Source organism: Brassica napus, chromosome A5 (genome assembly GCF_020379485.1).
Source record: "Brassica napus cultivar Da-Ae chromosome A5, Da-Ae, whole genome shotgun sequence".
Classification (NCBI taxonomy): domain Eukaryota; kingdom Viridiplantae; phylum Streptophyta; class Magnoliopsida; order Brassicales; family Brassicaceae; genus Brassica; species Brassica napus.
In genome coordinates, this window is record NC_063438.1 from 5,030,138 (window position 1) to 5,044,234 (window position 14,097).

At 33.5% G+C, this 14,097-nt stretch overlaps 1 protein-coding gene and 1 pseudogene across 1 annotated transcript; both read right to left on the reverse strand.

Moving 5' to 3' along the window:
• Positions 1 to 6,534: 6,534 nt before the first annotated feature.
• Positions 6,535 to 8,310, reverse strand: LOC106451085 (S-adenosylmethionine synthase 3). The gene is given in 9 exon segments (XM_013892945.3): positions 6,535 to 6,907; positions 6,910 to 6,969; positions 6,972 to 7,152; positions 7,154 to 7,223; positions 7,225 to 7,288; positions 7,291 to 7,353; positions 7,356 to 7,404; positions 7,406 to 8,024; positions 8,166 to 8,310. Coding segments are annotated over 8 exon segments (1,158 nt in total). The 5' UTR covers positions 8,015 to 8,024; positions 8,166 to 8,310; the 3' UTR covers positions 6,535 to 6,845.
• Positions 8,311 to 9,473: 1,163 nt separating this feature from the next.
• LOC125609306 lies at positions 9,474 to 10,445 on the reverse strand (annotated as a pseudogene).
• Between the last annotated feature and the right edge of the window lie 3,652 nt (positions 10,446 to 14,097).

Below are 14,097 nucleotides of genomic sequence, written 5' to 3' on the forward strand. Positions count from 1 at the left end.
ATATATGCAAAAAGAAAGTTTAACGACATATAATATGAAATAGAGGTAATCCCTTTCTTATTATTTGAGGAGCATTGTATATAACTAACCTTTCATTCATGTGTTTATTACATGTGTGCCATTTCCTACGTGTCAGCACCACAAGCTATCTCACCTTATATATTCAAAAACTCTTTCTTAACTAGACTAATTACAATATTTACCATTGATCATTACATTAAAAAATTTGAATATACTATAAGCTTATTGAGTATTGACTAACAAAAAAAAATAAACATGCGCCTTACTTGCTAAGCTTCAATTACAAACGGTTGGATCTTTAAATACGCAGAGATTTTATTGCCATAACCTGAGATTCTTTGTAATGATCGATTTTTTTATATAGTCTGACTTAAATATTAATGCCTTTCTATATAGTTAGACTACATAAAATTCATTGTCTACGTATGTATCTACATATCTACTTATATATCTGTTGCTGCAACTCTTCTCCGTATTAGATAAAGATACCAATCACAATCGCAATGTTGAAGAATTACTACATAATGGCAAAATGTAATAGATATATACGTACACTTTTTTTTAAATGACATAAAACGATCTAATATATTATATTTTTAAGAGCTAATAATAGTTTCAAATCTTCTCCATTGCATGTTAACCATGTTTATCGTTTTCATAATTATCAATGCAATTGTAGTCGACGATCATTTTATGATAGTTTAAATTCAAGGCAATACAATTTAATACATTACCATTTTGATTTTTCCCATAACATATGATTCAAATTTGAATTGTCAATCACGGGATCAAATACATTATTGTCAATGGCAATGTTAGCGTGATAATGAAAACAAAATTGACGTGAAAAGAGGAGTTTCCTATATAAGGGATTTAACGGATATTGCATAGTTGTTATTTTTTTTTTTTACAGCAAGAACATTTACAGACTCATATAGACTCTGTAAACCATATTGCATAGTTGTTATTTGAATACGGTTTTATCACGTCAAAGTTATTACGAATACATGTTGTCCATCGTTGATTTATACATATTTTTTGCAACAGAAGATATTTTTACATTAAATTTGCGTGACTAGATCATATATTGCTTAAAAAAACATAACAGATTTATGAAGTGAACAATATTTAATTCAATACTCTTTTCAAAATACTGTGATAGATATTCGTTGAAGAGATCGTTTGATTTTGTGAAAGACTAAGTGCAACATTTTTACATCAGATTCGGAAAAAAATTCTCAAACATGTAATATATTGCTTTAAAAATATTTATAACAAAGCTATGAAGTGAACAGTATAAAAATAAGAATTCTTTAAAATCAATTTTTTTTATTTTAATACTTCGAAGATCATGATCAAGTTATGCATAAATCTATGCAATATTTCGACCAATCATAAAACTATGGAATATTTGAAACTACATATATGTTCAAAATTATTAATCTTAGTTAGAAAAGCAATTAAAATCGACAGTAATTTAGGAAAATACATTAAATTTTCGTAAACAATTCATAATATTTGATACAATCAAATTATTAATTATCAAAATCATCGGAAGAAAATCAAAGATTTGGCCAGTTCAGATCTTAAATTCTGGAGTCAAGTGTGGAATCAATTCATAATTGATTTTCTTCCGATGATTTTGAAAATCAAGTCAATATTTTTCCCTTGGCCTACAAACAGTTTAATATTTAGATTGACAAGGTTTACTTCCTCAGATTTCCTTATTTTATACGTCCCAAATTTAAGCTGTTTCTATATGGTTTGAATTAATTTCTTATTTCTGGTATAAATATTTGTAATTTATAAGCTATAGGGAATGTGAATATTTGGTCATATACTACAAACATATTAATGCTATCGGCTAACTTTATTTCCTCAGATTTCCTTATTTTACAAATTAAATTTATTTGGGATTACCTAAGAATATGGATACTGAATATTCTCTTTCGCCATAATGCAAACCTTGCTGTACAGTACTATTTATCAAGTTTATAATCAATTCATAATCTTCACTAAATGAATTTTTAAAACCATCAAGTAATTTACCTTAGTTATAGTCGTTGAGAAACACGTTTCCATATACGATTCAAGATCCAAATTTTGCCTAATTTGAGAGCTGCGCTTTTTTAAAAAACATGTGAAAAGATCAGTTTTAAAGTAAATTGTACGGCAAGTATAGAAATATTAATTAGTAAATATTTGCGACTATAATTTTGGCTATTTGTTTTCATCATTAAAAACTCTATATAAATACGCAGTGTCTGCAACACAGCTCCTCACCACATCACTCTTTCTAAATCATCATTAACAAAACCAGAAGTAAACCAATGGCGGACTTTATAGGATTGTAAACGAAGAGTTTTGAAGACACTTTTCACAGCAGTCGTAGTTTTCTTAGTTTTTTTATTTATTTTGTTTCCTTATTATATAGGATATGCTTTCACATTTTATTTTATTTTATCGCCTATGTTTCGTTTTATCTTATATTCATATTTTATTTTCTGAAAGCAATAATTATATTGCATATATTTCGTTTTATCTTTATTTCATAATTAATTTTATATAAGTTTTTGTTTACTCTTATAGATTTATTTTCTCGAACTATACTTCAATCACACAAAACAAATAACACAAGTTTTAAAAAACTTTGAAGCTTACTTTATTTACATATCCACAATTTCGTTGAATCCCTTAATATAAATAACATGTAATATTTGTATCTATGACTTTTACATTTCTAATATCTATATATTCAAACTTATAATTTCTTTAAGTTTCCTCACTCCGCGCATGGCGCAGGTGATCACCTAGTAATTGTTAACTGGATTAATAAGAAAAACCTAATCATTCCCAAAATACGATGTCATCAACCGTGAAGTTACCGGATGATTGTCAGTATACTTTGTGTTGTTATCTTCAGCCCTTTGGACCTTGTGGAATCGAATAATTGAATTCATATACAACTAATGCTTAAACTGGACATACAAATACGATGTTGTTCAATAGCATCACTAAGTTATATAACATAAACGATGGACTTTACAATAGAGAATGTATACATGCATGCTAATAAGACTAATTATTGGGTTCACTCCCTAGGTTCACCAACCAATAGGATTTCATTATTTCAAATTTGATATTTTTTAAAAAAAGAAACAAAATATTGTCAAGTTATATTATGTTTTTAAAATATAAAAAATAAAAAATAAAAATATTAGTAATTACAAAAAAATATTTTTAACGTCGTCAGGAAAAAACTAAACCCTAAATCCTAATCCCTAAACCCTAAATCTAAAACCCTAAACCCTTGATAAACCTAGATCCTTGGCTAAATCATAAACTCTAAATCAAAAACACTAAACACTAAAACACTCAAGGGTTTAGGATTTTAGTGCTTAGTGTTTTTGATTTAGAATTTATGATTTATCCAAGGGTTTAGGGTTTACCCAAGGGTTTAGGGTTTCAGATTTAGGGTTTAGGGATTAGGATTTAGGGTTTAGTGTTTTGCTGGCGACGTTAACAATATTTTTTTTTTAAATTCTTTGTTTTTGTAACTACTATTTTTTTTTTACCTTTTTATTTTAAAAACATAATATAACTCAACAATATTTTATTTCCTTTTTTAAAAGATATCGAAATTGAAATAACGAAATCCTATTGGTTGGTGAATCTAGAAATTCACCCTAGGGGGTGAACCCAATAATAACTCTGCTAATAATTTGAATCAACACATTAAGAGATTCTCCACAATTGACATATCAGCTTTTCAAAAACTTACATGTCAATAAATGAAAAAACTTGAGCAACCAATATATTCATTTCGTTTGTAAAGCTAGCTATTTTTTTCCAGTTGAGCTTTCTCACTGATTTTTAACCTTTGTAGCTATGTTCATAAGTTCCACACAAGGCTAAACAACTCACAGACGAACCTGTTGAGGATATATCCAAAGGACATACAACACGAGTAACCTCCTCCAACTACAAGCCGTTCAACGCTTGGGTATACGGAGCTCAAATAGTTGTTTTCAACATGCAGGTTTGCAGTTTTTTAATTTTATTTTCTCACAGGCCTTTTCAACATTTACCAAAACTCCATCCCACCCGATGCATCCTTTACCTTTGATCTGCAGGGCTATAGAAAAGCCCTCTGGATGATGCAATACATGAAGAAGAACCAGACTTTATGATGATTAAAGGTTCGGACAGAGAAGTTTTTGACCCAAAAGCAAAGTTACCAACAACTCTGAGAGTGAAAGTATATATGGTAAAAGGATGGGACTCTGGTTTCCAGCAAGCATGTTTCAGCACTTGGTCTTCTCCTAACTTCTACACAAGGGTAAGCAACTCATCACACAAGAGTCACTTTGATTTAGATGCTTAATACATTGTGATTCTCTACTCTGAGATCTGTTTCATATGCATTGAAATATTTTGTGTGAAAGCAGGTGGGGATAACAGGAGTAAGAGGTGATAGAGTAATGAAGAAAGCACTTGGGAGCTATTTGGGACGAGGAGCTTGAGTTTCAGCTTACAGTACCAGAGCTGGCGTTGCTCAAAGTGGAAGTTCCCGACACGACATGCTAGTGAAGGACGATTTTTTGGGGTAGGCATGTTTGTATGTGGTGAGCTGAGACATGGTATAAGATCTGTTCCTTTGTATGATCACAAAGCCGAGAGACTTGTGGCGGTTACACTTCTCATGCAGTTTCAGTTTGTTTATAAATCAGAGATTCTTTCTTCATCTTACTGTCATACTTTAAAAGAGTTGTAGTAGATAAGTTTTTACCGCACAAAACAAGACAATTTCCTTACATATAAGATACAACGAATCAAATAATTATATTGAACAGATATATTCTGAAACAATATTAAGCTTTTAGATATACCAATGAGCTTATATTATATGTGTTCGCTTCATAATTTGTGATGCTGAGTTTTGCATATTTTTTTTACGGTTAGATAAATATTATCAGTTTAAAAAAAAAACAACTAAGAAAATTTGGGTCCGTAAAATTTTACATCTTTGTAAAATGAAGTTCATATCATATTAAATTATTTAAATTAAAAAAAATAGATTCCTTCTAACCGAATTTGAACATTGTTTCTTTGAGTTTGCATATTAGTTTGATTATAAATTTATAGTATAAAAATGAAAATGTAAAACAATGCATTATAGGTTGAAGAAAACTCTTAATTTTTTTTTTTTAATTCTTGGTCTTCTATATCTATTTTCAAAATATGTTCTTCTGTGGGTGATTAAGGGATTTGCAGAAAGCAACATGTAATTTCACTACATTAGTTGGCCAAAGAGCATTTGGACCTGTCTACAAAGTTCAAATGTCCACTGGTGACTATTGCTGGAAAAGTTCTCGCCACCGATTTCAAACAGGGCAAAAAAGAGTTTCAGACAGGTAAAAACATAATCAATGAAAATCTGCTTTATGATTCTGTGTGACATACATCTACATCTAAATAATAAAAAATCGTCTCTATGGTAAGCACGGTTCCAACCCTTTTCTTTCCTGTTTAAGACATCTTATGTAACATTCTTTTTGTGCTTAGTCGCGTTACAAGAAAAAACAATCATAAGTGTCATGTTACTCATGTATTATGTCATGGAATTACTGGTAGCTTTTACTTTCCCAAAACCTCCCGTAGACAACAAATCAAGATGCGATGATACAAACAATTTTCAACTACCATTAAATTTGTACCAAAAAAGAAAAGCACCAAAACCAACAGGACAAATCACAAAACATATTTAGTGTTATGCTAAAAATGTGGATCATCCAAACGAAGTAAACATGAAGTCATTAATAGAATCGAAACTATAATTGTTAAATATTTATTTTATTTTAGTTCATTTTGTCAGCAAAATTGTTGAATATTTAATAAAAACTTTTAAATATTCACCCGCGGTATTTACCAAGTAAACTATACTAAGGGCATCTCCATCCCTACTCCATTTTTTTTCTCTAAAATGGAGTAAAAGTGAATATGGAGTAAGGAATGCTCCTAACCCAACTTCATATTTAACTCCATAATGAAATATCTATTTTTTGGTTTTTCATCACTCCATTATAAAGTAGAAAATGGAGTAGGATTGAATCAATTTTTCTCCATTTTCACTTTTACTCCATTTTAGAAGAAAAAATGGAGTTATACATTGGAAATGCTCTAAGTGAAGTACTGATCAATCCATGAATTTTCGATTGTTCCTTCAATCTAAGAACCGTTCAAAGCCTACTCAACATTATTCACCACACTAAGTCTTGTAAATCTCCAGTTACTAGGTTCTTTTTTACTCATTGTAAATCTATTCTTGCTCTGAACTTTTTCATTGAGCGTTTCTCTTATCTACTGGCTGTTATTAACTACGGAGCTTCTTGGTAAAACTTCCCTTTCATGTTTAATGTCTCATTCAATGAATCAAACTGTAACACCCAACCGCGCTAATGGACCTTTCACAGCTGGTGTATGGATTCAATTTTCACAGAGACTGAGAGGAAGTAGATGACAAAGATGGACTTCTTGATTACACAATCAAACTTACAATACAAGAGCATAAGAAGAAAGGAAAAAAAAACAGGAAATTCAAAAACATAAAACTCAAATCTTCTGTTCGTTCACTAACACACATGGGCCTTGTGTTCGAACTCCAATAGCAGCAAAAACAAAATGTAAAATGTATAGCATTATTCAAATCTTTCCCATAACAATGGTATAATAATGGATAAGTCCCCAATAGTGGAGAGGAGAGAGAGAGAGAGAGACAGAGTGTCTCAGCAACTCAAGAGTTCTTGCAACAACCACCTTCTTGTTTAAGCCTTTGGCTTGAGTGGCTTCACCACCTCCCAAGTGAAATCAGGATCATCACGCCCAAATGCCCATAAGCAGCAGTCTTCTGGAACCTGAAGTTACCTCCTCTCTTCAAATCAAGGTTAATAGCATCATCCCTGGCCTAAAGTCAAAGGCCTCCTTGATCAACACAAGGATATCCTTATCCGGAATAGTCCCGGTCTTGTACGTGTCAACAAACACCGAGAGAGGCTCAGGGACACCAATGGCGTACGACACCTGGACAATACAGCGGCGCGCGAGTCCAGCAGCCACCACACTCTTCGCAGCTTTGCCTGACGATGTAAGCACCGCTTCTGTCAACCTTGGTTGGATCCTTCCCTGAGAAAGCACCACCACCGAGCACCCCAACCACCGTAAGTATCAATAATGATCTTCCTCCCGGTGAGTCCAGCATCACCGTGAGCCCACCGATCACAAAACGACCAGAGGGGTTCAAGTGAAAGATGGTGTTGTCGTCAAGGTACTTGCGGGAATCACCGGCTTGATCACATGCTCCTTCAAGTCAGCAGCGATCTCATCGGTTGGTCACAGTCTCATCATGCTGAGTCGAGATGAGAACGGTGTGGACACGAATCGGAATCATCGCTCCACCGTCGTTCTTATACTCAACGGTGACCTGCGTCTTCCCATCAGGCCTCAACCAAGGACAAGTCTTGTTCTTCCTCACCTCAGTAAGCTTCGCGCCAAGCTTGGTCGCAAGAACATGAGTCAACGGCATCAGCTCAGGAGTCTCATCGGTAGCGTAACCGAACATGTGTCCCTGATCACCAGCTCCAATATCCTCAGGCTTCTTGGTTAAATGACCGTGAACTCCCTGAGCAATGTCGGGGCTCTGCTGCTCGATGTTAACCAAGACGTTGCATTTATCAGCGTCGAGACCAACATCAGCGGAGATGAAACCAATCTCGCGACAAGTGGATCTGACGATCTTCTCGTAATCTACTTTAGCAGAGGTCGTGATCTCGCCGAAGACCATGACCATGTTGGTCTTGGTGCACGTCTCGCAAGCCACCTTGCTCTCGGGGTCTTGCTCTAAGCACGCGTCGAGGATCGCGTCGGAGACTTGGTCGCAGAGCTTGTCGGGATGTCCCTCGTTGACGGACTCGGATGTGAATAGGAACGTTTCCATGTCTGAAAAGCTACAAAAGGAAGAAAAAAAAACAATAAAGTTCTCAAACTTTATCCACCGAAAGGTTCGAACTTTCGTCAGATCTATCAACACAAACACAAGGGTTCGAACTCCTAGATCTAGAGGAACAATGGGTCGAAGAGAAACGAACCTGGCGACGGAAGTGTAGAGGTGAGATTCGAGATCTGGAGAAGAGATTTTATTGAGGAGAGGAGAGTGAGAGAACTCGGCGGGTGACTCGGAGTTCGACTCGCTCTGTGTGTGTTTGCCCGCTCTTCTCGTGCGATTATATGGTTGGCGGAGATGCGATCACGTGTTTTGAGTGTAGGGGAGTGTGATTCTTAAGGCCGTTGGATCTTTTGTTGAGGAGGAGTAGACGGTGAGATGTGGTTAGAGATTATCCCACCAACCTCCGTGTCGTTGGTGTGGAGTGTGGTTGGTGAGGCGAGGACCCGACCCGGTATCGATATTTTTAATTGGATCGTTTATATTAACTCCGACCCGGATCCTTTAGATTTTTGTGGGAAGACGGAAAATATCTTCTGTCAATGACATGATTTGTCATTTTCATATTTAGATGTTGGTCGGTAGGCTTGAGCGCTCATCAACCAGATATCCAAACCGAACCCAAACCCAATAATTTGAACCGTTTAAAATACTTGATTAGATCTTTGTAGGATGATATTTGGATTACTTAGTATTATCCAAATTCAACCCAGTCTTGAAATAATGAATTAAAATATCTAAATTATTATTCGAAAAGAATATTTGAAACCTGTGCTCAAAAAAAAAAAGTTTGAAACCTAAATAACATACATACTTGATTCCATGTTTTATTTTGATATATTATCTTGAAGAGAAATAAAATGAATACGGATCTAAATTAGATCTCACAAAAAATTATAAAATTTGTTTTTTAACCCGAAATTTTATTAACCGAAATCACACAAAAACATAAAAACATGAATGAGACCTTGGAAACTAAACCGAAAACCAAATCACCGCCACGTATGGTAGGTATATTCGTTCAAAAACAAAAACAAACAAAAATAAGCATAAGTTTATATAGCATAAAAATTATAAACAAGACAAATAATAATGTTCACATTATTTTACAAATTTATTGACTCTACATGGTTGTGGTTGCAGCTCAAGAATACAAAACATATGAGAGGAAGAGATCTAGTAACTGAGACCGAGCTGAAGTCCAAAAGCAGCATGGACTAAGAAAAGCGCCATTATCCCACTACCCAAGATCCCGTGCACGCCTCTCAGCTCAGGCTTGTCCTGCGCATTTTTCAAAAACAACAACAACCAGTTTCTTGATCCCAAAACAAAATCATCAAGATCAGAAACTCCTGCATAAAGCTTTCTTTTTTTTACCTTGAACAAGTTGGTGGTAAGACTGTTTGAATGGTCAAGAGAGCAAGACCTATGAATCCTGTAAAGCGTGTGGGCTACATTGCACAAATCCACAACCATATTATAATCATTGCACTTGAAAAAAAAAAAACTCAATACTAAGTTCAAAGATGATACCTTTCGAAGATGGGTTTGTCTGAGGTAAGGAGGGATGTGATACCACCTGTTGCTCCAAGGGAGAAGAAGAAAAACATTCCAGCTAGGAGCTTCGGTGCAAATCTTTCGCCTTTGCCTTCTCCTCCTAAACCATTTCAAACAAACAAATACTCTCTAATCAACAACAACGTTTCTTGTAACATTATATATATTTAGTTAACATTTATCTTACAATGTCATCTGAATAACGAATCCGGAAGCCTAGGTATGTTCCATATCCACCCATAGCAAAAAGAACCACTGCCTGAGAAGAAACAAGAACAAATTCATCAGCGGAAACAGAACACATGTCATAAGACAAAAGAAGTTACAAAGCTTGAAACTGGTAGGGAGGAGGAAGCTTTTACCATGTTACCAGGATGACCCCAATGAACAAGCCAGTCAGGTAGATTCAATGACTTCACAATCTCCACAAAGGGACCAATAACAGATCTTACAGTTCCAGCTGCCACAAGAAAAAGACAAACATTAACATAACTTTGTCATCCACTCAACCTTATTGGTCAAAGTGTTCAGAGGAAGTTGTGTAGGGTTTACCTCCAGGGAGAGTAGCTACGAGGAGGAGAGGCAGAGGAGAGACTGATCATCAGAGTCTCTCTACTCTCCTCCTCATCATCACTTCTTGTTTCTTCAACCGCGTCATCTCCGTTGTTAATGGAAGAACAGGCTGGAATCTTTCTACGGCGAGAGGGGAGAGTGAGGGAAACGAGACACGTTGGGGAATCTGGAGAGAGACGGAGGGGATGAGTAAAGGCGACGAAGTAGGAGGAGAGATGGGGCTTGAGAGAGCGGAGAATGCGGTAATGGCAGCCATTGGAGAAGAGAGCTGGTGAGTGTAGTCTTTGGTGTGTGAGTGTTGGAAGGTGAGGGAAGTGGTAGAGAAGGAGATAGTTTTGAGACGATGGAAGAAAGGCAAAGAAAGTGACACGACGTTATGCTCAAACGTTGTCGTTTTACACCTTTTCTCGTCTCAACACGCTGCCATCCCATCCCACGTCCCATTTTTTTCCTTCTTAATTCGATTTTAAGTATTAAATATAAATATTTTTGCACAAAAATTTAAAATAAATCTTACAAGTTCCATTTTATAGGGAACTTTTAGAATACCCACATGAAATATATATATAATCTATATATATATTTGATGCAAGAAATATATCAGAATTAATCATTTCATTCATAAAGAATCTTTAAGTGGTTCTTAAAGAACATATTACGTGTTTGAATTTAAAGTAGCGGCATAACTATTTTTAGTTAATAAAATATCAAATTTTTAAAAAAAATTTGTGCGATTCAAATAATGATTTGACTGATCGCACGATAATCATGTGATAGCAAACAATACAAATACAAGCATCGTATAAGACTGCCAAATTTTATTCTCAGTTAAATTTTTGATAATAAAGATATTTTCGAGGACGTTTACTATGAGATACAGGGCGGACGATATAATTAACTTACGACACGATTCAATTAGACTAGATTAAAAGAAACAACAAAGACTCCAAAATTTCTAAGAGAAAAGATAAGAAAAATTAGACGTCTATTAGATAGTGTCTATGATTACTGATTTACAATTCCAAAGATAAAGATTTAAAACAAGTTATGTCAAGATATTATCAATTTACATTAAGTGTTAGAAAAATAGCATTATTTAGTGTTAACATATGTTTACCACTATATAACATATTGTATTTCTTATCAACACAACACAATAATAATCTATTCTATTATACTTTAATGGTATATCTTCCGGCCCAACTATCTCTAATATTTTTACTTTTCCTTTTTATATTGTCTTTTTCTTAAATTATGAGAATCATCTAAGATCAATATCTTTAACAGAGGCGTTTTATGTCTATGGGCTCTCCGAAGATAAACTACCGCGCATATCCTATAAGACTGCCAAATTTATTCTCCAAATTTATTCTCAGTTTCTGCCAAGTAGAAATACTCCTACTATCATGTTTCAAATACTACACGTATCTTCTCTCCTGCTCTCATCTCTCACTCAAGAAACTCAAATTTTCATATTTTGCATAGGTTTTGAGTTGGACATCGATCCAGCTTGACTTTTGTAGGTCCAAAAACAAAATAAATTCACTCGTGCGTCCCACATGCCTAATAAGTAGTGAGCCTTGTAACTTAAAACCCTCTCACGTCAATTGTTTAAGGGCTTCCCAACACACAAAATGAACAATTCTTCGGAATGAGTTTTAAGTGATCATTTCTTCTTGAAACGAGTAGGTTCTTCACAAACTACATAGCTTAGCTCTGATATTAGGTAAACGAACAGTAACCTTTAGCCTAGCTTGTCTTTTTGTCATCTTCATATATCAAATCACATTTGATCCATAATATGGCTATCCACAAGACTGTAATACTAAGTAATTATGAATTACAAGAAGAAGAAAATGAAATGTTGTGCTTGCATTCTTGTCGCAAGAGAATCATCGTAAATATTTAGAGTATCTCTAAAAAGACTCTCTATTTTAGAGTTTTCAAAACTTTATATTTGAAGTTTTAAGGCGTTCTTCTCCAAAAGTAAAATTTTAAATTTAACTTCAAATTACCTGTATTTTACATTGTAATCCTTATATTTGTCATTATTAATATAAAACCATAAAAAATATAAATAACTAGCACATATATAAAAATATTACAGTAATACTAACTAATAAAATCTTACACTAAAATATAAAATTATAAATAGAAATAGATAGTTTAAATATTAAACTACAAGCAAAATACCACATTAATCCATAAATTATTTCCGTTCGATTACACAGATTTGTCTAGACAATATTTTAGAGATTTTAGAAGTTTTAGAGCAATTTTACTAGACCATTAGTATTGTTGTAATATTTAAATTTGCGTAATAATTATGTTTTCATGTATTTTTTTTTTTAAAAATTAAAGTTTCTTTTGAATTGTCTAATTCTAGTTTTAAAATATTATAAATCTTATTTAAATCTTTTTATTTAATTTTATGTGTATGTATTTATAAAAACAATTTGAAATATTTATGATATACATAAGTTTTAAAGATTAAAATAATAAATGAGAAAATACTAATAATTATAAATGTGATGTGTAACTAGTTATAAGGACTAAATACAAATAAAAAGATGAAATTGAAATTTAGAGTTTTGAATAGTGAAACTTCAGTCCTCAAAACTCAAAGTTTGAAGTTTTGAAATTTTTTTTGGAAAACAAAAAATATATATTTGAAATTATATAGTTTGGTTTATTTTGGAGATGCTCTTAGTTCATGCGAGATTAAAAAAAAACTGAATACAACAAACTTGTATTTATTAAATTATAAAAATAGTTTAAGTCTGGCATGAAATACTTTTTTAATGTATATCATTATATATAGTTGCTTTCATGATATACTGCTGTCTTATTTTCTATTATATTAGATTACATGTCAACATTCATAATTGTACGGGTTAACATCTTAAAGAGATTTTCCGTCACCCGTCTATATTCACTAGATAGGCACCTATTTGAGTGTGGAAAATCGTGGCAGATGCATTTATTGTATGTTACTAAAAGACCGCCTTATCAATTATTGACCTGTTTAATATAAAACTATTGATTTCGATCGACCCTCTCGGTATAACCATGAAGTCACTGAAAAATCTTCTCGTGTAGGGACTCCATCTCAATAATTAGAATATACAAATCATGAAATGTAACAATATATAAGAACTTGTTGCAATGCACATTCTGTAAAAAACCTATTTCAGATTGCAAATTATAACTGGAGTCTGGAGTAGTCTTCTGTTGTAACATATTCATACAAAGTTATAACCGTGTTATAGAACTTAAAAACTAGAATCAACAAGTTGATAATAATATCGCAGATGGATGCATACTAAATTGATAAGTAATATATAATTATATATCAGTAGAATGAATGTTGGATAATTCCAAGCTTGTGGAAACTTAACATATTATTAGATGTTTAATATGTTAAGATAAACACAATAAGGAAACCTAGAAATAGGAAAAGGAAGTTTCTATTTAGGTTAGGTTGTGTTTTCCATATCCCACATGTTAAAGGGAATTGTCTTTCATATAAATATAGGTCTAATGGAGAGGTGTCCATATATCTAAGAGAAACATATTGAGAGCTTTAGTTTTGAGTAGTTTCTAAAGCTAATAAGAAAAGTTGTTCTTATAACTCTTTGTGTTTCTAAGAGATCTGAATTGGTATCAGAGCCTCAGGTTGGAGACTCGATCTAAGCTTAAGGTTGTAGCTTAAGATCCTGGTGCTTGTGAACAAGAGATCGCGACGGCAACGATGGCTGACGTGACTAGGGCTCCACGCACGAAGGACTTTGGATCTACATCCATCCAATGTCCGATGTTGTCATCGACAAACTACACAGTTTGGTCGATGAGGATGAAGGTTCTACTACGTGTTCATGAAGTGTGGGACACAATCGAACCTGGTTCAGATGATCAAAAGAAAGAACGATGTGCCGAAGCTCTTTTGT